General features: G+C 43.8%; 1 protein-coding gene across 2 annotated transcripts in view; it reads left to right on the top strand.

The window, feature by feature from the left end:
* SPAG16 (sperm associated antigen 16) overlaps positions 1 to 23,416 on the top strand; it is a 425,449-nt gene that overhangs the window by 265,217 nt on the left and 136,816 nt on the right. For both annotated transcript variants that reach the window (XM_071562395.1, XM_071562396.1), the window contains one exon: positions 22,876 to 22,941. In XM_071562395.1, the coding sequence (XP_071418496.1) occupies positions 22,876 to 22,941 (66 nt within the window). The remainder of the gene's footprint in view (positions 1 to 22,875; positions 22,942 to 23,416) is intronic.

The following is a 23,416-nucleotide window of genomic DNA, read 5'->3' on the forward strand; positions in this document are numbered from 1 at the left end:
TTATTCCCATTCTGGTTCCCCACAGCCTTAGTGGATGGATGCTCTGGGCTTCCTTTCCTAAGAGCAAAGGAGATCCAGCCTGGGAAATGGCTGGGACTGAGAAGCAGCCAGACCTTTGGATTGACTTCAGGCGTGTGTTCCAAAATCTGCAATTCCAAACCTTGAAAGATCCTTGTGTAGAAGTATTCTGTTGTTTTAAGAAAGCTTAAGTAGTCAGTTTTGCCATCTGCCAAACAGTGGAGGGTCCCAGTTCTGCAGGGACAGCTTCAGGCTGCCAGGTTAGTTTGGGGTAGGGTTACCCCATTGTCTGGGGTTTGCTTTGATTTCCAAGCCCCCGAGCTGTCCCTCCTTCACCCTCTGCTCCTCAAAGTGGGGAAAAGGAAAAGGGGGAAAAATGTTGAAAGAAACTGAGTTAAGTCAGGGTATACAAGTATATTTCTAAACATTTACAATTCTATATATACAGTCTGCACCCACAATAGGGAAAGGGAAGGGAAAAGGGAAGGGGGGAACAGGGACAACAAAGGGACAAAACAGAACAAATAGGTACTACCAGACCCCCCACCCACCCCCCAAGCAGACCAGTACAATACAGTCCTGCCAACAACTCTCAGAGGATGGTCAGCTCTTTCTCACGCTCTCTCTCCCTCCCGTCCTCTCTCTGATCTCCTGCGTGGCTCTGACAAGGGACCGAAAGCAGCAAAACTCCCTCTCCCAACCCTCGATGGAAAACACGAGACTGGGCCACTTCCTATCTCCCTCTCATATCCACCCTTGTCACGTGGGAGGGAAAAAACCCAGGTGAGGAATACCCGGGAGATGAACCTTGCCCTGGTTACACCTGGTTACCAGGGAAGGCCTGGGTCAAACCATCCCACCCACACAGCATCGGTGGGTGGGGGCACTTTGCAGGGGTGATTAGTACCTCAAACATCACCCACAGAATCACATTTTTGTGGTGCATATTTAATGTGCTGGGAACTGCCAGGCAGACGCAGGTTTGAAATAGTTTCATGCTCTGGTCCCCCCAAGGCAACGCTGTGGAGAGGAGGTGGTGCTCAAATGTTGGGGTCCCGGGCCAAAATGCAGCCCTTTGACTGTAACTGAATTCAGCTTCCACATGTATAAGCGTGATAAATAGTGGAGGACATTTGATGTCAGGAGGCACCGGGACAGGATTGAAGTCAGAGGTGTGAATTGCTGTCATTGCAGTTAACAGCCAGGTTTCCTTGTGGTAACCTTTGCTCAGGTTCTCACCTGAAGCCAAACTCCCCCTCCGAGTGCTCTGGGATCGCTTACAGAATTCCCTCTGCGTGTTTTCTCCTCCTGTGTTTAATGGCATCTCCTTTATTCTCATGGGACAATTAGCCATACCTCAAAGATGCACATTTATCAAAGCAGCCAGCATGCAATTCCTCATCCCTTCCATAAATCCATCACACACACCATCCTGTGCCAAATCCAGCTGTGAGTGCACTAATCCTCTCACAAATGCTGTTTGCATGTTTTCTGTCCTGCTTTCCTGGCAGGTTGAGGCCCATGAGCTTCTTTCCAGGAGAGCAGTCCCAGAGCCCCTCTTGATTGTGAGGTGATTTCAGACCTAGAGGAGGAAAATAATCTGCAGCAGCAGCAGCATTGTCTCTCAAGTTCGGATTTCTGGCAATAGTTTGCTGCAGCATTATTAAAATTAATTGTTTCAGGACTCAAAGTGTCCTGGCACCAACACAGGAGGAATGAGATGTTGCCAAAAAGGTTCCACCAGCTGGTCCCCTGAGAACTGGCTGTTCCTGCTTTGCCCAGTGTGGTTTTCAGGACAGAAAGGATTTACTGGTAGTGACTGGTGTTACAGTTTATTTGGCTTCTCGTCCTCTCTAAAAATAAATATGTGGTTATTGCATTCCTGTTTTCCCTCTTCTGTGGCTCAAGCCCAACTTCTCTGCCTCCAAGTGGGTTTCAGGCCAGTGTTTTGCAAATGATAGTATTTTATGTGCCAGTCCCTTACTCACCTGATTGTTTCTTTTCCCTCAAAACGTGTTTATAGAGAAGCAATAATTTTGCAAAAATAAGACATCACACTCAGATTGGAAGCACTGGGGCAAAACTGATAGGCAAGAAGCAGAATTCAGCCATGTGACAAAGCCTTTGCACATGATCTTCCCCTGTTGGTGACTGTGGTCCAGCACCAATGGTCTGATTTTCCAGTGAGCAGACCAGAGGAAAGGAGGTGCCCTGTGATGTGTGCTCATAGGACTGTGCCACAGGCCTACTTGTTATTTAAATCTCTCCTGTTTTATATCAGATTGTGCAAAAGCAACGAAGACTTGCTTGAGCAAAAGGCTGTGGAAGAGAAAGAGGGGTCAGGACTAGAATGAAGGCCAGGTGGGACCCTCTGTGCGTTGCTCTCCACCATCTACCCCACCCTGCTGCCAAACCTGACCCCCTTTCCAGCTCCATCCAGTCATGGCATGCACCTGGATTTATGAACTGAGATGGAACCCTGGAAAGCTCAGTCTGGAACTCAGTGCTCCCTGGAAATTCAAGTGGAATTCCCACCTGTCACAAAGCCTGTGCCTGGGGCAATGTGCAACACCTTCACAGGTCTCTTGTGTTAACTCTACTTGCCGTAGGTTTTGAAGGTTGTCTTTATAATTGTGATGATTACAGACTTCTGTAATTTTTGGTTTCTTTTTCTTCTGCATTCAGTGACAGTTTGCAGACAGTCACATAGTTTGTGTTGGTCCTGCCCACCCTCTGCATGTGGTAGAGCTCCTGAACGTGCCCTGGGAGGCATTTCCTCCCACCAGCCCCCAGATTATCTCTGCAGTTCTCCTGCAGTGCCACCATCTCACAGATGGGATATGGGATAAGTTAAAACCAGACCTTTAGACATAAGAAACGTGGGGCCCAAGGAGTTTATCTGGCCCTGTTAAGGTGTGAATAAGTGTCAGTCACAGCTGTAAGAGCATAGTCTGAGTTTTTAAGGAGTCCAGTTCATATGAAATAGGATCGGCCATGCAAGATGCTTTGAGGGGGGAAAAAGTAAAGCAGCTTTATTCTGGGGAAAATGTTACATATTTGATTTTGGTTCAGGTCAATTGGGGTTTAGTGTTTTGGTTTTTGTGGGGTTTTGGGGTTTTGTTTTTTTGTTTTGTTTTTTTGGAGGGGGACAATTTGTGTCCCTCTAGACCTTTCCTTTCCAAATCTGGCAAATGGAGTTTGCAAGATCTGCTCTGTATTGGCAGAATATTCCCCTTTTCGGTGCTGGAGCTCAGCTGGATGAGGTTGGGCTCAGGCAGGGACAGGGATGTCGTGTCCCCATGGCACTGCCTTGGCAGGGCTGGCACAGGACACCCAGAGCTCTCAGCCTGGAGGGCCCTGTGCACTCCTCTCCTCCCCAGCACAGTCACTGAGACCTTCCCTGGAGCTCCAGGGCTTTCTTTTAGCAGAATAATTGTCTGACTTTATTAGAGCAGCTTTACTGCTCTGACTGGTTAAGACTTTTTTTTCCCCATGACATTTCTTTGTTATTGCTTTTTTTATTTAAATCCAGAAAGTACTTTTTCTCTGGAGGAGAAGTGAACATATTCATATCAAGATTTTACTTTGAATTTACATCCTCGTGGTTCCAGTGGAGTCTGACTTGCCATTGAAAGTTAAATAATTTTTGAATACACATCTGCAAGTTAAAAGCCTATGTCTACAAATATGGGGCTGCAGACCTTTTTCTACATATATTTTGCTCTCTCAGAAACATGAATTAGTAGTCAAGGGTAAATAGTTGTATTAAATCTAAAAAATGAAGACATTGTTCAACACTGATAATACCTCAAAAGCCAGTAAATAGTGCCTGTAATGTCATGTTCAAAAATGGGTTGGTTTTGTGATGGCAGCCCCCAACTGCCTTCCATTTGACTTACCACTTTTGAAAGTTTGGTAATTAAACAAATTAACGAAGCAACTTACATTAGTTACTCACTCAACATTAGCAAGTGGATTGCATTTCCTAATTAGCATGTAAGGAAATGGATAATAAAGCTTTCCCCTAAAAATATGCATTGCCAATTTTCACACCTTATTTCAAATTTTCTCATTTTTTAACCTGACAAAATGAAAGAAATGTCTGCTGGGGGTATGAAAAAAGTAATTCTTTCTCCTTTAACTTCCTCTTAATTAACTTTTAATGTGTGCTGTTACTCGGGGATCTTTCCTTAATACTAAATGTGTCTAAACCAGAAAAGACAGATTTAAATGATTTAGATAAACATCTGCTGAACATAAAGGCATAAAATTACAGATTCAGAAAAATAGTGGCTTTCTGTCATCATTCACAGACAAAAAAACCACCACAAAAGATTGTTTTCCATTTCTATAAATCTTCTTCCCTTGTGTCTATGAGCTTTGAGGAAATGATCAGTTTTTAGGTGCAGGTGACATGGATTGCAAATGGTGACTAATAATATCAACTTTCTGAATAGCACCACGTTGCTCTGTGAGCATCACCAGATTAGCAGAGATTTTGAAGGAGAACCTGTTCTTTCTGGCATTAAATTCAGTGTTTTGACTTGTTTCAGAGCAGCCCTCTTGTCCCTAATTTAAGACAAGAAAAGGAAAAAGAGTTCCATAGTTTCTGCCTATCTGACTACACAAAGCTAATCCATACTGGTATTAAATAACTCTGGTTAGATAGATTGGTTCTGTCTTTAGCAATTTAGGACAATCTTCATAAGTAACATGCAGTAAGAGGGTGTTAAATAATCATCTATTTATTTTCAGCAATATTCAACTGTCAGAAATGGCATAATAAAAAGAAATATTTTGTGGAAATCCAAGATTTCCAATATTTGAATCAATAGAGTAAACAGAATTATTGTTGTACATAGTTTTCCAAATAATTAGAGAGGCTAAGGATGTGGTACAGACCTAAACACAAAATCACTCTTAACATGGTTTGGAAATTATCTGAAGGAAGATAATTTAATGATAAAAGCTTGATTAATCCAAGTAGTTTGTGGAAACATCTTTATTTTACAAACATCTTGATTTCAGCAGAATTGTGTCCAACTGGAGATACACCAGAACAGAACAAACTGTAGGGAAAACCAGATTCTCCAGCATCTCTCTGTGTTTCTCAAGGGTTTGAGTGAGGTGTGAAGGGACGTGGTGGTGGCTCTTTTTGCAAGACCCATCCAAAGTCAACCTCCCTCAGCCTTCACCCACTGCTTTGTGCCCTGGGGTTACTGGGAACGTGTCTGGCTCTGGCAATTCATCTCCCTGTGCAAGGTGACTGACATGAGCTGTGTCCTGCAGTCTGCAAGATCAGGGGGATGGATTTGCATGAAAAGTCAATAGTTTTAGAACTTTCTGTGTGTCAATACATGGATAAAATCTGTGTTCTGCAAAACCAAACTGTAATGTCTACAGAATTTTGGATATTCCCCTTTGACAATTTTGTTCCATTTTTCAGTTTCTAAAAATATGTTTGAATTTGAATTTATTGATATTTTAGAACAGAAAATTGTTTTGAGTCAGGAACCCAAATCTTTTCAGAGGGTGGTTTTCAACATTGCTGGTATTTATTTTACTAAATCTGTGTCAGTTGATTTGTTTAAACTGACCTGTTCCTTGATCAGTCTAATTGTTCAGAAAGGTCTATTTCCCCCCAAAAAACCCACGTTGTCTGTACCTACCTCACTTGTTCTAGTTGTTAACACTTTTATTAATAACAGGACATGAATTAAAGCATAAATGTGAGTAAAATCAGACCTGTGTATTGGGTGTTCAGGACTGGTCTCATGTGAAAGCTCTGGAATAATAACAGTATGTTCTGATTCCTTCTGGCTGCTCCCACAATCTCCTTATAAAGTGAATGCCCTGCTGAGAAGTGTCACCCCTGGGGGGTATCACAGTCGGTGCCTGGCACTGTGGGTGTGCCCTGAGGGATGGGGAGCTCCCTCTGCATGGTTTGTACTGTGGGTGAGGGACTGCAATCACCTTTTGCCAGACTCTCTGCCACCCTTTTTCCTTATTCTGTGGATCCTGTTGCACTAAACCCGACATAATGCTGTGACCAAGAGCAGGCAGAACGATCTAAGTGATGGCTTCAAGAAAATAGGAATTAGGGAGACCTTGCTCCATTCTCTGTCAGTGTTACTGTCCCAGTTTTGAAAGGAGGGTTCTGGGAGTGAGCAAGAGGGAAGATGACAGTGTAGAGCACATAGATCATGTTCTGCTTCCATATCACATAACTATGGATGGTGTAGGTTCGGAGCAAGAGAGATGACAGAAAGATAAAATCAAGTATAAATGAAAAATAAGTAGTAAGAAAGATGGAGGTGGAAACAGTGAAAGAAAAGAAAGCAGTGGTGTCACGAGGAAAATAGGGAATGAAAGAGCCAAAGGAAAGGAAACAGCAAACAAAAAGTCAGGATGTGTTATATATTTTTGGTATCTGTTTTCTGCTCGGAAGCTTCTACCGAATAAAAGGCTCTATAATAGTGATTGATTTGTAATCTCTGGTGTCATTGCCCTCGCTTCCCCCAAAGCCTTCTGGAGGCTGTCTGCAGACAGCCATTGAAAAGTGTGAATTGCAGCAAAGAAATTCTGCCTGGCAGAAAGAGGGATTGGGAATCAATTCCCTTCCTGCCAGGCGAGGCTGCTCCGCTCCTGCCGCGTTTCCCGTCTGGTATCCTGTCTGCAAAGCGCCAGGGATGGTGCCCAGGGAGGGCACAGCAACGCCAGGGATTGCAGATCAATCAGTGGCACCAGGGATTGCAGATCAATCAGTGGCACCAGGGACTGCAGATCAATCAGCCCCATTGTTGCTGGAGCTGCCGTTGAACGCTGAAGAGACACGACGCCTCTTGCGTTCGATAATTTCGTTGGGTTGAAGCATGAACAAAGAATTGGGTGGCTCTTCAGGATTCAGTGCTGGCTCTGGGCCAGCGGTGCCCTGTGGGCACGATGTCCAGCAGTGGCAGCAGGAATGATGCCTGGCTGCTTGGGGGGAGTGAGTGGTGGGATGGGTGGGCTCCTGTGCGACTGCAGAACTCATTCCTTTCAAAGCCTGAACCTTCCTGAGCTTTTGGTCCTGTTTGTGTGTGCAAGGAACTGAGCAGGCAGCATTTTGAGGAGAAACGTGTCCTGTCTGCTCAGAAGTATGGACAGCAGAGGGTGGGACCTCCTGGTGCTGAGGAGGGACAGTGCTGGAGGAGTCTGACAGCAGCTGTTCCCCCAGCGAGCAGAGCCAGGCTGTGGGAGCAGGAGAACGCAGCCCCAGCCTGCAGACCCGGAGGGGAGCAGCTCTGGGGCAAAGGCCAGAGCACTCGGAGCAGAGAGGCAGCTCTCAGGGGTCAGCTCTCCCCTCCTCTTTGGAGGCACCAGGCAGGGACCTTCAGCAAGAGCTGAGGAAGGGGAGGTGGAGGCAGGGGGTAGCAGTGTCCTGTCCCCTGCAGTGACACTCTGAGGAGGGACACAGCTGTGCTGCAGGTTCCATGGAGCGTGGCCATGAGGACAATGAAAGGCTGCAGGTGCCAGGGTGAGCCCATCCCGCTGCCACACACCTTGGGCAAGGTCCTCTCAGCCTCCTGCCAGGGATACAGAAGGAATAAATAAAAATGTAAAGGAGGAATTACTAAAACTGTCCCTTGATAACTAAATGGTTGATCATAAATTGGAGTGTCTATGCAAATGAAGTAAATAATTAAAAACTCCAAGAACAGCACTGACTAGGTGGTTGATGGCTGGCAATTATAAAAGCTGAATTTTTAATATGCATACATCTAAGGAGCCAGTAAAAATTAGCTCCTAGACTAATGGACTTGCCTTTCTTCCAAGGCAGAATTTTAATGAGTGCATTATTTATAGCAGAGACCAAGAACAAGCATTTTCCTGCTTAGTCTCATTTCTTCTTTGCTGCCACTTTATTCATTAACCTCTGAACTTCTCTGGAGAAGAATAATACTCTACACAGAGGAGGGCAAAGATCACCTTGACCCCCTGAAATTAGACATGGGTCATATATTGTCAAGAGAGTTACATCTTCTAACAAATAGTATTTATAAACCCCATTGGTGATACATCCTCATTTCCTGCTGATTTCTGGGTCATTTATTTGCAGTTCAGTTCGCTGAAGAGAAAATGAACACAATGTGGTATCTCAGAGTGCAGTACCTCTTGTGCCATCTTGTCAAGTACATCCTGATGAGACCTGAGAGGCTCCTCTGGCCATACATTCCCAGCCATGGGTGAGAGGTTCTCCACATGTGGCTTGAAGACATGCAAGGGCATGACTTTCTCTGGGAGCTCTGCCCTCAGCCCTGCCATTGCAGTGTCCCTGCTGTAACACAGCACGGCTCACACAGGGGGTGTGGCACAGGGACTCCACACCCAGCACAGCCCAGCCCACCCTGCAGGGCTGCCCAGGGCACCCTGAGAATTCCCTGCAGGTTGAGATTTCAGAGTTTTATTGGAACATTTGCAGAGGTGCAATGTAGGTTGTAGGTCATCTGTATGCAAAGTACTCTGAGTGTTTTCCTTTTGAGATTCTTTAAGTGTTTTTATTATGTAAATTTTTTTTCTAACTTTCAAAAAGGTATCCTTGCTTGTCTGTCTTTCAATAATCAGGAAAGATCTGGCTTAAACTGAAAAATGCAAAGCAAATAATATTGATGAAAGAGCTTTGATTCTCAGATCAGGAAATAACAGTGTATGCTGACCCTCCTGATGAGGGAGACAGGAAAGGAGAATGAGCAAAAATTAAAATGGTATGTTGGGGCTTTATAATCAAATCAAAGTGAAAGCATTTTATCAAAGAAGGCACTTATTTTAAAAAGAATAAAAAATTATATACCTAATTTTTTGTCTTCTGAAAAGACACAGTTTAAGTCATATGTCATTCCTTACTAATCAAAATCAGGTGCTGAAAATTTTTACCTGCAAAACACAAATAACAGTCCAAGATTTGTGCCAAGTACTTTGATGTATCTGAGGAATGGCACGACATTTGGGGTTGCCCTGCTCTGGTTAAACACAGTGTCAGGATTCCTGCCACAGCTTTCAGCCACATATGCCAGTGGACTTCCTTTTCCCACATTGTAAAATGGGCCCTAATTCCATTGGCATTGGAAGTAACACTCCAAGAGAGACTGTAAGTGCTGTTTAAGTAGTACTTCTTATTTATGACAGTTCTTGTAACAATGTGCTTGAACTGGAATATTCAAATGATTGAACCCAGAAAAGATCTCTGCATAAGAAGCAGCATTCATTTTATTTGAGAGTTGTCAGTATGTTGTTATGGAGCAGGGTTGTTTTTGTGCATCTCTAACGCAGATAATGTTTTTCTGAATTAATTTTTTAAAATTCTTTGGGTTTTGACAGTAATATCTACTTTATGTCTATATATCTTAGGAAGTTATCAGGTCAGTGTCTGACTCAGGTACTATTTCATCTTGCTGAGATAGAAGGGAGTTGGGGAATTTTTTAACTTTCCATCAGCTTTTAACAGGATACAAAAGTGCATGGTCATTTGTCTGCATATAATGAGACCATGCAACATGTCGAAATATATTCCATGTATTTTTGTATGAATGGCAGTTGAGGCTTGAGAACATGAAGCAGTAGTTATGAACAGTGTAGCTCCCTGTTCCACAAGAGAACTTTCCTCAGAAGCAGCTGGTTTTGTATGGAAATGGACTGGAAAACTGGAACAGGTGTCCCAGGGCACAGCAGGTCCCGGTGCTTGGGAAGTTTCCTTTGGGACAGAAAGGACTATTTTATCCAGAGTTCCTAAGCAGCATGGAGGTGACCAGGACAATGGCTGTGAACCCTCAGCCATGCATTATCCCATCAGTCACTGTCTGTGTGGAGCATGTCAGGGCTGTTGACTTCCCATTTTAGGGAAGCATTCTCTAAGAAGAACCAGCCTGCAGTGTGTGCAGCACAGCCTGCAGGGAATGTGGGAATGAACTCAACTCATGGAGTTCTCTTCCTTTCTTCCCTTCCCTGTCCTAGTCTTGATGGAATAGCTTCATGGTGTCCATGTATCCTGTGTCTGAGCACAAAACCTCTCCACTAAGCCTACTGGATGTGCCTGAGTGCCCATTTGATTTCCAGTCTTTCTTCCCTGCTCTTGGATTTGCAAGGTATTTCCTGGAGGTGTGTTTGTTACACCATTCCCAAGAGTCACACCATGTGCCCCAGAGTGTCATCCAAACTCTCCTTGAGCTCTGTCAGGCTTGGTGCTGAGACCACTTCCCTGGGGAGCCTGTTCAGAGCCCACCACCCTCTGGGGGAAGGTCCTCTTTCTAATACCCAACCTAAACCTGCCCTGACACACCTTCAGGCCATGCCCTCACGATTCAGTTCAAATTCCTGCGGTTTGCTCTGGTTCAGATGTTCCCCAGAAATGAGAGCAGCTCCCACAGCCATTGTTACCCATGCAGGAGCCCTGTGCCTCTGCCCAGCCCTTGGTGGGAACACACCATAAACCCAGCACTGCTGCCTGCCAGCTGCCTCAGCAGCCCCTGCTGCAGCGTTGGTTCCTCACTGCCTGAGGTTCACACGAGTCAGGTGCCCCCTGCTATTGCAGGGCTTGTCCCCAGCCCAAATTTGTCCCCCAGCCCAACTCAACTGCTGTGTGGGTTTGCTGTGTCAGCCAGGGCATGCCCGGATGATATTGAATGTGCCCCATTCTCCAAGGCTGCCTCCAGAGAGGGGGCTCCAAAAAGCAGCTGGGAAGTGGCTGCCTGACAGATCTGTACCCAGCTGTGGCTGTACCCAGACATGGTTCCACTGTGAAGTCCTTTCATCCACCAGTCAGTTGAGACACTGGTGACAGCCACTCTGCTCCCATTTGAACTGGAGGCTTTTCAAGTTACCTCTTGTATTTTATTCCTCCTCTGATTTTTACAGTTTTATTCATTCTGTCTTGAAAGACTCGTGGCCTATTGTAACTGCATGTCCTTTTTTTTTCTTTCTATGAGGACTACTTTTCCTTAGAAATACTGAATATATTACAGAATGAGCAAAAGCAGAAAATTTTCCTTTTACCCTGAACCAGATGAGCAGCTACAGGCTCTAAAGCTTTGGGAATATGAGGAAAGAAAACATAATAACAAAGAAAAACAAAGAAGTGACTTTGCATATTGTAAAATATTGCAAACAGGAACGTTTCATATTTCCCCCCTGGCACTGTGTAAAGCATTCTACAACAAACCAATAGTGCCCAGCAGTGAGTGGTGCCCTTCCTTCACTTTAACCTGGGTGGCTCATTCTGGTGGCAGGAGAGCAGCAGTGGCAGGAAAAGGGAATGATTTTTACTAGGATATTTTTGCAGCTGCTCCACCCTCTTTCCCTAAACAAATTCCCGAGGGCTTCGAGGCTTTAAATTGCTTCTTCAAGAATCAGAACACAGACATTTGGTTTGCCCCCTGCTGCTCTGTGCTCCTCCCTGCCTGCTCCTCCCAGCGCGTTGCTGAAGGTTGTGCTGTTCCCTTGCGTGCTCCACACTGGAATTTCCAGGGGCTTTGCTGTGATGCTGTGGCTTCTCAGCACGGGAGGGTTGGCACTGCCAGGGCAGAGAGGTAGGAAGGGGAAAAGCCCCAGTAGCAGCCTCTGAGTGGGAATGGTGTGTGTCAGAAACCCACCCACTCAGTCACTGCCTTGGACAGGGGCAGATTGTCATCAGAAGAAGCTCCTGGAGGGGTTGGGTCCTTTGAAGGAAACACATTAATTAAAGCATTCTACAAAGTAGTGGGTGAAGAAATGTACAATATTTCCACTGGATTTTCTGCTATGCTGAGCACTTTTTGACCTTTATCTCCAAACAGGAGATGGAAATGTGGTTTTGAAAGCCTTTGTATGCACTGGAAGCACAACTCGATTGTTTCCTCTGTAGTTCTTCCTAAGGGGGAAAAAAAAGCAGGAGAAAAACGATCGTGTTACCTTATTTGCAGCTGAAGCTGTTTGGAGCCTGGGCAGACTAACATTAACAAATGATGATAATTAGGCTTGATTTGCATATTAAAATTGTCTTAATTAAGCACTGATTCTGTAAACGTTTAAAGGCTGTAATCGATCTTTTGCAGCACTCTTGGTTATTTATATGATCTAATAAAGGCTGGAGGCTTTGTTAATGAGCCCTCTATTTCCTAACTTGTATGTGTCAATGAGATTATTTCAGTGACAATTACAGAACAGGCTGCTGTTAATAACTCACCACCCCAAGGCTGGCGTGGTTTGGCTGAGGCTGCTCACAGGCTCCAGCTCCTTCAGTGGGACCCTGCTGTTCACACTCCTGGCTGCTCAGACAGGGGGCCAAGCCACAGCCCAGCCCTTACTGGGGAAAAATCCCGGGGAAGTTATTTCATGGAGGGGCTTTGTCATGGTAAAATCATGGTAAAATCAAGCTCATGGTGCCCTGTGAGTTGTTTGAATAATGGATCTATTATTTATACACTATTGAGCTTAGTCATAATACATTTGGTCCCAGATCTAATTCTGGCAAATCTGACAAGCTGAACTTTGTAAGAAACTTCCTTTAATTTAAGAGGTAATGTAATCATGCTGCAATTTTACAAGAGGCCTCTGGAAAGGCTGCCAGGAGTTTTGCTTCTCTCCAGTGTCTCTGCAATCCTGTGCCATGATGGGAGCACCTTGGGCAAATGTGCTAAAACAGAGGAGGAGCTCTTGCTTCTCACTTGCTCAATGTTTTTATCACCCCTGACAAAAACATCCTGGGAAAAGTGTTCTCCTTGCTTTGGGATAATTTTTCAAATTTTTTTTTATTTGAGTTACCTTCTTGCACATGAAGGGTTATGTATTTATGGATGGATGGATGGATGGATTTATAACTTTCTATGGCATTTGTTTTGTTGTGGGATATTCCCAATAAAGATTTTCTGGTTTTAGACTTCTGACATAAATAGGTCTGTACTCTCTGGTCCTGTAAGTCCAGTCACCAGTTACAGTGCCAGTACTGTTGGTTTAAAAATATGTATTTATTCCTATGTCATTTCAGCCATTAAATTTATTGGGAAATGTTAAGCTTAACAAAGCTAAACCAGTAAAGTGCATTTTTAATGATTAAAATAACTGCTCTGTGGAGCAATCAATAAACACTGTAAAGCAGAGAGGAATTTCAAAATTGGTGTTTTGCCTAATTCTGTTTCTACCAAGACTGAAGACAGTTTTCACTGGGAGCAGTGCAATGATGAAAGAGTAATATTGGTAATGCTCAGACTGAGATTCAGGAAGATCTGTTTGATTTTGTGATCCCTCCTTGTGGAACTGGAGGGCAAGGACAAAAATGGTGATGCCTTTTCACACTGTATCTCTATTTTAGCTACAAAGACACCAAAACCCAATGCAAGGCCCATAACATAGGAAGGATGGAAGCTTCTGAGACAACGTTTGCCTGTGCCTAAATGTAATGGAAGTTCACTGTCATGTTATTGAGATACTGAGACAGCAATTAGAGTTTGTGCTCTGAATGCTAAATAGAACTTACATGGCCAGCAGACTGACTAAAAGATGGACCAATTTCCATAGCTATGCAGACCTTCTGCTTTACCTCCTCTTTTATCTAGAAAATCTCACGTCTGAAAATATCGATGTAAATTTGATTTTGTATCAGTGCAAAATTCTGAATTTGAAATTACAGAACTTTAGGCTTATTTTTGATAGGCATTTGCAATCCTTTTTTTCTCATTTCACTTATAATGTATAGATGGTGTAAGCAGGGCCTGGTGTAGAGAATCCATGGGCAGTGTGTTTTCAAAAACTGATTGCAACATTTTCTCCTCTGCCAGTGGGGATTGTTTTTCAAGTTTGACTTCTTAAAATTGTGCTATTCTTTTTTTTTTTTTTAATTTCACTGACTTCGTTTTTTTGATGAGTAACTTCTTCAGTGCTTCTAACTAAATAGTCTTGATTCTCTTCTCTGACCCTGGTTATTAAGGTCAACAACCTGCTATTCCCAAAGCAGCAGTAGTTGGGGAAAACAGGTGATGGTGAGCAAGTGCTGTGCTTTCCTTTCCATTCAGATCCTGGTTTCTTTGCCAAGCCTTGGGAACTAGTCATTCCCTTCCTTTTGGTGAGGGGAGAAATAGGGCTCAAGGAAGAACGTGACTTGAGGAGAACGTTCAGCAGTTGCAGGTTGATGGACTGGAACTCCACACGTGTCCTTTTGTGCTGTTCTCATTTTGGTGTTTTTGCTGTGCCTCTGCCATTGAAATTTGGCTGAGGTGCATTTGATGCAGAGTGACTGCCAGAACAAAACTCACACTGGGAGTGCACCAGGCTTACAAATTCCTTCAGCCCAAGAGAAGGAAACACCCTCCCAAAGGCTGTCAGACAAGTGATAACACTGATCCTATTGGCTAAAACCTCTTGATTTGGGCTGACTCTTGGAAGGGAGGAAATGTTTCAAGTTTTTCTTCTTCCTTTCTATTTTTTCAACTTTTGGGCCACCTCATTTGTCTTATTTAACGATCATGGCTCTGTATGTAGCTGCTTTTCTCTCTGTGCTGTCCTTTTCAGTTACAGCCACTTGGTTTTTCCCATCTTCTCCTAGGAAAATAACCATTGTTCTGGTATGAAGTCACAGAAGGCAACAGTTTGGGCTTTGGGCCAAAACTGAGCTTCAAGTTTTAAGAGCACCAAAGTCCTTCTTTGCCTTGACCTCTCATTGTTAGATAAGAAGAAAGCATTTCCCATATGTAGTCCTCTCATTTTTTGTTATATATAATTAAATTATGTATTCATTGTTTTATTCTACCTTAATGTAAATTAATTTTCAAAGCCATAGAAATTATTGTGTATTTTTTTCTACACTTGCACTGCACTCATAACCTTTCATGTTACACTCTACCAGCAACTCCTGCTCATTTATAATTCATATTTCTGATCTTTTTTACATTAAAGCAACAGAGCTCATGAAGTTTAGTGTTAGAGAGCCTTGCCAGGTTTCTGTCATTCAGGCATTGCTCTCCTGAAAGTGGTTGGTATGTTTTGCAAAGCACTGGAATACCAAGTTCATTTAAACTGCAGTGAGCAGGCTCCAGCACACTGGATTTCCCTGCCACCCCTGCTCTTGCACCACTGATCCTTCCCTTGCTGCAACATTTCAACTCCAGGAGTTACACTGGATGGGAGGAATTCCAAAGTTTGGGGTTTTGGGAGCAGCCAGGGTGATGGATGTTCCCCTGCCCTTGGACTCCTCAGTAAGACACAGTGGCCTGTGTTAACGAAGCCATCTGCCAATACCAACCAGGGCAGTGATCCACAGCTCTGCCTTAGTGAAGGAACTTCAGTAGCCTTGAGGGATTCTTTTGCTATTTATTTTCTTTTCAAGGAATGGTCCAGAAAGGGCATTTCTCCCTCCCTTCCCTGGCTGGGCTGTCAGGGCTGTGCAGGTGGGACTGTGCCTGTGTGTGATCTCTCCAACTGGAGATGACATTTCTCTCTCTTCACAGACACAGGTATAGGAAGGTGTCTCTTGCCATAAAACCTTTTTTCCTCCTTATATAGTTGGGAGTTTGATGTCTCTTTCGGGAGCTGAGTGAGGAGAGAATCCCACACGGTCATGTCTGTTTAAATACTGCCTGTGGTTACAGCTTTCTGCAGTACAAAAATCCAAGTGTCAGTGGAAGACAAAAAGATAATTCACTTTCATCTCGAGAACAAAGCTGAACAGAGGAGCTTTTTTTCAACTTTTTTAATTCATGAAACATTTATCTTAGAGTCAGGTTATATTATGCTGGCAAGAATATAATCTGTCAGCATTTCTGCTATAAACTCCTGGTTTTAGTGTTTTTTAGGAGAGCCTTAGAGGTTGACTTTGAACAGATTTAGCATACAAGGTCTTGGCCTAGAAACACACTTCTCCTCCCAATTAAAAAATATTCATATCACTTCATGATCAGTGCAAAAGAAATATTATACTATATTCAGGTGAAATTCAGACCTATGGAAATGAGACAATTCAGGGCTGTTCCACAACAGGGTTAATTAAGTTTTTCCTCTATATTTAATAGCAGGTGTTACTAACTGAAGTGAAGGGAAGGCTGGTTTGTGATGAAACGTGTGGCATTGGGCTTAGCTGGAAGGCAGAGCTCTCTTTCTCATTTTTATTACCTACCAGCTTTAGTAAAATGCTGTTTCTCAAGTTTGTAATTCTTCAGAATATGAAACTTGTTATATAAGTCCATGCATTTTAAAGATACTCAAAATTCTTTTTGTTTCATTAGGAAGGTGAAGTGAAGTAAGTGGGTTTTTTTTAAAAAAAGAGCCCAGCAGCTGAGGTACTTCAGTTTTGGAGCACATCCTTGCCTCTGTGCATCCCTGTGTAATAAGGCACACCAATGGTGGTTGCAAGTTAATTTTACTCCCCAAAGACAGGATTACAAAACATCTGAGTAACTCCCTGGCCTTACCCTTGGTCTGACATCAACAAACAGCCTTCTCCACATGATTTGCTGCCCCAGGATATATTCCAAGCAAGGAGAACAGAAGCAAAGTTGGAGCTGAAGGTTCTGTGCTGGAGCTTGAGGAGTAAAACCTGTGGTGACAGATGGTAGAATTGTTTTCCAAATTTGCTGAGTGCTCACTGTGCAGATCCTGTACATCACATGCCTGTGAGAGCCTCCGAGACTGGCTGGGAGGTGGATGCTCTGCCTTGCCCTGGGTGGTGCCCTCTGGATGAGATGGGATGGGGCAGATGGAGAGGGAGCAGCTCTGGCTGGGAGCAGCTGGGCTGGCCTTGAGGGGCACACACAGACCTCAGGGAACTGCTGAAGTGAGTTCTTGTGGGCTCTGAAAGAAAGGAGCAAAGGTAGAAGGGGAACGTGGGTTTGGGCTCTTTCCTCCAGTTTTTGTGTTTTCCCATCATAGCCCATGAAAATGAATTTTCTCTCTGTTAAAAATCACCTTGTTACAGCTTGTGCTCTCATGAAGAGGTCCAAGTCCCTTCTGATGTTTCCAGTGTACCTGGGTCAAGGGAAGAGTGCAGGCAATTCCCCTGCAGTGCCAAGGGCCACAGAGCCCACAGTGCTGCTGGGCACAGCTCACGTTCCCTTGGCAATGCCAAGCATGGGGGCACCAGGCAGGCAGACCATGGTGTGAATGAGGCAGGGAACTGAGTGGGACTCACACTTCCAATTTTGCACTTTGCTCTGAAAATGGAAGCCCTTGGTCAGAGTCCTCAGGGGAGATGGAGAGGGAGGGTCAGACCTCCCCAGTGAGGCAGCAATCCCTGTACCCTGACCATGATCCTTCAAGTCTGGCAAAAGGAGCTTCCTGAGCATTACACTGTTCAACTTCCTGGGAAAATCCTACCTGTGTAAGCCCAGAAGTTTCATTTTCCCCAAACACAATTAAACCTTTCATGAAAAACTGTTGGGAGGCTTTGTTTGTTTTTAATAAAGAGAACGAGGTGAACATTTCCACTGCTGAGTGCTTCATGGTTTGAACACTTTTCTTAGTTTAGTCCTTCTGAATGAACGTTATTCCTTTGAGTTAATGTCTAAATGAACCAAGAAATTACAAATAAATCTCTTATCTGAACACTGTGTAGATAAATCTCATATTCAGATGTTGTTATCTAAAAGCTCCTATCAGACTAATAAAGATAATTACCTATTGTGCCCAGTATATTAGACCCAGCTTGACCTAACAGATTTGTTATCTTGATTTTTGAACTTGCAAATTAAGTTTGATCATGTCAGATGTTTATGTATAGCAAGGCATTCAAAATTTATAAAAAAACCCCAAACCAGCAGAGTTTAAAAAACATGAGTAGTTTTTAAGTGATGCTCAACTGGTTTTGGCTGTGTGTTTTCTCCAGAAGTGCTTGCAGTGTGGCTTGTTAAGTTTGGGGGGTTTATTTTGTTGTTGTTGAAATGGTAATTAAAATAAGTATAGGAAGATTCAGCTGCTGTTTTATGTAGTTAATGATTGAACTTAATTATTCCAATGCAAAGAAGCATTAATTATGTTTCTCTTCATCCTGTCTTGTCTTGTATTCTTATATCTCTATGGATTCACAACAGGGAGGATTTACAGCAGAAGTTCACTATTGATTCCAAAATCTTGGGCTTTTATCCTGTGAAAGTAAGAACAAAACCAAAAACATTTGAATTTGTAAAACCTTGCTTAACTACTTTTTCAGTAGGATTACTGTTCACAGATCTGTAGCTCCAAAGATCAGGCTGCTTCTCCACAATGCCAGCTTTCATTTGAAAAGAGGAATGTTTTCTCTCTCTGAGGTCTCTCAGGTAGCTCCAGTGCGGGCCAGGTGGTTCATGCCCGTGTTCAGAGGGAGCTGAGGGGTTGACAGGCTGTGTAACACAATGCTGGGCTGTTTCTGGCTGCTGCTGCTAACATTAACTTCTGGGTTTCAAACCTGTGTGTGTGCATGTGTGAATAATCATTTTTTTCAAGACCTCAACAATGCAGAACGCTTCATATTTTGTTTCCTTTGAATGTTGCTATTATCTGTGTATTTCCTGCAGAGGAAGAATGTGTGGTTATCAATGTAATTGGGCAGCAGCTCAAGGAGGGATTGGAACTCAGATTTCCCCCATTAATATTTCAATCAGGACCTGATGACTCAGTTAACAAGAATAATGTATTCTCCATAATTTACACTGCTGGAGTGTCATGTGCAAGGAGACTGGAGAGACCTCACGGGTTAAACTCAGGGAAAATGGGCCTTTTTACAGCTGCAGAGTTTTCTCTGGTGTTTTGTTGCTTCTCCTGCTCTCAATTTGTGATAGTTACCTCTGTCAGGGGTAATGATCACGGAGACCTTCAAGGTAGAATCATAGAATGGATTGGGTTGGAAAAGACCTCTGAGATCATCAAGTCCAACCCTTGGTCCAACTCCAGTCCCTTTACCAGATCATGGCACTCAGTGCCACGGCCAAGCTCAGCTGAAAAACCTCCAGGGATGGGGAATCCACCCCCTCTCTGGGCAGCCCATTCCAATCCCTGAGCACTCTCTCTGCAAAGAAGTTTTTTCTGATATCCAACTTCAGTTTCCCCTGGCAGAGCTTGAGCCCATCGTGCCCCCTTGTCCTATTGCTGAGTGCCTGGGAGAAGAGACCAACCCCCACCTGGCCAGAACTTCCCTTCAGGCAGTTCCAGACAGTGCTGAGGTCACCTCTGAGCCTCCTCTTCTCCAGGCTGAACACCCCCAGCTCCCTCAGCCTCTCCCCACAGCACTTGTGCTCCAGTCCCTTCTCCAGCCTTGTTGCTCTTCTCTTCTCTTCTCAGTTGGGTTGGAAGAGACCTCTGAGATCATCAAGTCCAACCCTTGATCCAACCCCACTGTGATCACCAGCCCAGGGCACTCTGTGCCCTGGGCTGGTGATCACAGTGGGGTTGGATCAAGACATGGTGGATTCTCTGCCCCTGGAAGTGTTTAAGAGGAGATTCAGTGCCACATCCAGTTCCTTCTCCAGCCTCGTTGCTCTTCTCTGGCCCCGCTCCAGCCCCTCAATCTCTTGCCTCAACTGAGGGGCCCAGAACTGAACACAACACTCAAGGTGTGGCCTCCCCAAGGCAGAGTCCAGGGGAAGGGTCACTGCCCTGGGCCTGCTGGCCACGCTAGTTTGGATCCAGGCCAGGATGCAGCAAAGGATCATAATTTTCCCTAGCTAAGAACTCCCCAATGTCAAGCTCCTTCTTTTCCTCTGCTGTTTCCCTTGGGATACAAGTCCCAGGTGTTTTTCTCTGCTCATCTTCAACCCTAAAGAACATCAGTGAAATGGCAGGCTCTGTTTGGGAACACCCTGTCCAGTTCCACAGTGTGTGAACAGAGCAGGGGTCTGTCCTGGTGGTGTTAGAGTCGATTATTTTATGGTTAAGGACTGAAAAGCAGAATGCATGTGCAGAAGGAGTGTCATTAACTTACTGCTGAGCTCTTTGTGCTGGAAGCTCAGTGCTATATTAATATGAATTCTGATCCACAGAATATTTATTGCTGTTTGGTTTTTTCTGGGACATTACAGCTAAAGAGTAGGCTTTCCAGCTTTGTTTTTATGGCATCTGTGTCTGCAAAGCTCACATTCTCTGGTGTTGATAAAGAAAACAGGAGCTGTGCATCAAATAAAAATAAAGTGGCACTTTGGAAATTAAGTTTCAGCGATAGTATTGAGAAACACTTTACAGAACCATTGCCTTTGTCTTCCTTTTATTATCATTATTATTACTTTTATTAAAATCCTTTTCAGAGGGTTTATATTGAATTGACTTACAGAAGGGAAATCAGAAAGTTAACATTCATTTGCTGGCACAGCATCCATGTGGTTTTCTCTTTCTTATTGGTTTGTGACAGCCTGCTTTTTCTGTATTTGTGGAAAGGTTACTGTGTCTGTATTGGTGTTTGGGAGTGTCTGAGGGTGAATGCTACACCCTGCTGAGCAGCAGCAGCTGTTTTACAGGGCCTACTTTTGGCATGCAAACCATGCACCGACACTTGGTGTGTTACCACGGGCTGGGGACAGTCGATGTCGCTGCTGGGCCACAAGGCACACGTTATGTCCTTGGCATTTTTTCTTGCTAGACTGTTACATGCATTTGGTTATCTTGTCTGCTATGCTGTTACCTTTATCCCATTTAATTTGTCTGTCAGTCGTAGGGAATTTTGTTTAATCATATTTCTGGTCCAGCAGTGAATTTATAATTGGATAATAATTACCTAAGTTTTGTTTTTATCAGCATTTGTTGGTACATGTTTTAGTACTTAGAAATCACAAGATCACAGAATATCCTGAGTCGTTGGAAGGGCCCCACAAGGATCAAATCCAGCTCCTGGCCCTGCACAGACACCCCACCCTGTTCCTGTCCTGTTGTCCCAACACTCCTGGAGCTCTGGCAGCCTTGGGGCTGTGCCCACTGCCCTGGGGAGCCTGGTCAGTGCCCACCACCCTCTGGGGAAGAGCCTTCTCCTGAGATCCAACCCATATCTAACATATGACTTGTAAATACAGACGGTCTTTGAGTGAGGTTTTTCAGTGCTCTTTCCCCTTGTACGTGTTGGAAACTCAAGAACTGTGCTCTGGCAACCTTTTTATGCTTAAAGTGGATGCTGTCCTTGCTCTTTAAATGTATTGCTTTTAATAGTCCAGAGCCTTTTCTTCTTGTTGCTCTGCAATCCTTGCCTGGGTGTAATACTCATTCCTGGTTTGATCACAACAGCATCTGTGGCCTTGGAGCAGAAAGCGCTTCAAGACAGAAAGGGGAATGCAAAGTGCAACAAGGTACAAAATGGTGCTTGCCAAGGTAACCTGCAGCCTGATTCTGGTGACCTTTTTTAAACAGGAGAAGTTCTGTGAAGCATTAAATGCTGGGCCTTATGCAGAGATTTATATTCTAATGCCATATGAGCAAAACTGGAAGGAACCTCCGTGGTCGGCAAGTTCACCCCAAAGATTGCATACAGGTCATTTAATTCCAGAGTTTTCAAGCAGCTTCTTAAAATTAATGAGAATTTTTTTATCCCCAATACTTAGAGTGGAATAAGATTTTGTATCTCAGTGTTTGTGATCTGTCTTCAAATTTGTAGCTGAAATTTATCTGCAGATAATGAATCCCCACGTGTTCCTCCAGCAACACTGCAGCCTCAGTAGCTGTTTTCCCTCTTTGCTCTTAACCCCTGAGTTATTTACAACAGCAATTTAATCCCCTTTAACTACTGTTTTGTTGGACTGTTCTCCCAAGTGGTTCAGGGATGAAGTATGAACCACACGGTGTTATTGAGGAGTGTCCCTCCAGACTTACTTTGTGGTCAAACCTCAGTAACTACTTTCTGAAAGGGATTGTTGCCAACAGTGAGAATATATTGCTAAACCTGCTGATGATAAAATGTAGGAGGTTTTGTCAGTGAAAAAGAGAATTCAAATGTCCTACGTCAAAGCAAGATTGATTTCAGTTTTCTTAGATTGGGAAAATAAAAATGGAATTAAGCTGATGATACAGTCTCTAAAAGCAGGACAAAGGCATGGTTAATCTATGTTGCCCCTGCTCCTGAGAGCTTGATTCCAGCTGGAATAAGTACAGGGAAGTACTAGTAGGATGAGTAGTGGAATTTCAGATCTTGAGTTTGTTGTTTGGGTTTTTTTAGCTCTCCAGAAAAATGCAACGAGTTGCCTTTCAATTCCAGTGTCAATAAAATGTTTTCTTTGAGTGAAAACTTGGTTTTCAGCATATTATACTGTTCATATCACACTGTTCAAAGCTGAGTTTCACTTTTATTAGGAAGGAATTTTTTTACTGTTACCCATGAAGCCAGTGATTGCTATGAAAACAGAGGAAGGCATCTCGTTTTAGAGCCCCTGTCTGCCCATCTTGTGCTGTGGTTCCATGGCTCCTGTACTGGGAGAACCAGCCAGAGATCAGTGATGACATCTGACATATGTTACTGCACTATGTAGGTCACTTATGGCCTAATGTGGAAGACGACAAAAGATAATTAATTTTGATTTGGTGCCTCTGATTCCTTAAGGAAGACTTTAATGGTGTGTGTGGAATATCAAGAGGCACATACTGAATCACTGCCTGAGAGCAAGAGCTCAGTCTTTTGGAAGGAGTGATTACACCTTCCAATTCAATCCCTCCAGCAAGGGAGGCTTTTTTTTTTTTTGGTGATATTTGAATGCACTTTTTCTGCTGGCTATTATGTGAAATAAGGAGATATATCCTTATTAATTGTGAGGAATGTGTTCCTCTTTCAGCAACCAGGAGCTGGCTTTTTAGCACACAACGTGTCTTGATTTGCACACAGCCATAAAATCAAGGTCTTCGTGTTTACCACAAGGGTATAGAATAATTTATGTCACTGTAACTTCTTTAAATGCTCTCTTTTTGTTTCATTCCCAGGGGCTCCGTGTTTACACATTCCATGGTCACCTGCATTCCTGCAATCACGCTACATTCAACATGAAGGTAAGTTCTGCCCACAGATTTCCCATTTTTATTCTTTAATCATCATGTTCCTTGCTCTGGGCAATCCTGTCCTGCTTTTGGTGGAGCAGATACCTCTGTGGCTGAACTGAGTATTAGCAATGATCTCTGAGTGGTTCAGGGGCACACACTGGAGCCAGAGCAGACCCAGGCACTGCTGCAGTGGAGCTGCCCCCTCCCTGCTCCTGCTTCCTTTCTCCTTTGGTCAGTGTGTGGTATCTGAGCCACTCTCCTTTGTCATGGGCACTTAGTTACTTTCTTTACATGAAATTACTGTTAGGTTTTTTCCCTGGATGGTTAATTTTACAGTTGTTGTCTGAACAGAACCCTTTGATTGGGATCGGTGACAGACTGTGGTCTGAATTCCCGTTAACTGAGGAATTTCTCCCAAATGGTTTTTTGAGGCGATATGAAATTTTCTGAAGTGAGCAAAACATTTGTGATGTGTGTCTTTAAA

The sequence above is a fragment of the Pithys albifrons genome, chromosome 8 (genome assembly GCF_047495875.1).
Source record: "Pithys albifrons albifrons isolate INPA30051 chromosome 8, PitAlb_v1, whole genome shotgun sequence".
NCBI classification, from domain to species: domain Eukaryota; kingdom Metazoa; phylum Chordata; class Aves; order Passeriformes; family Thamnophilidae; genus Pithys; species Pithys albifrons.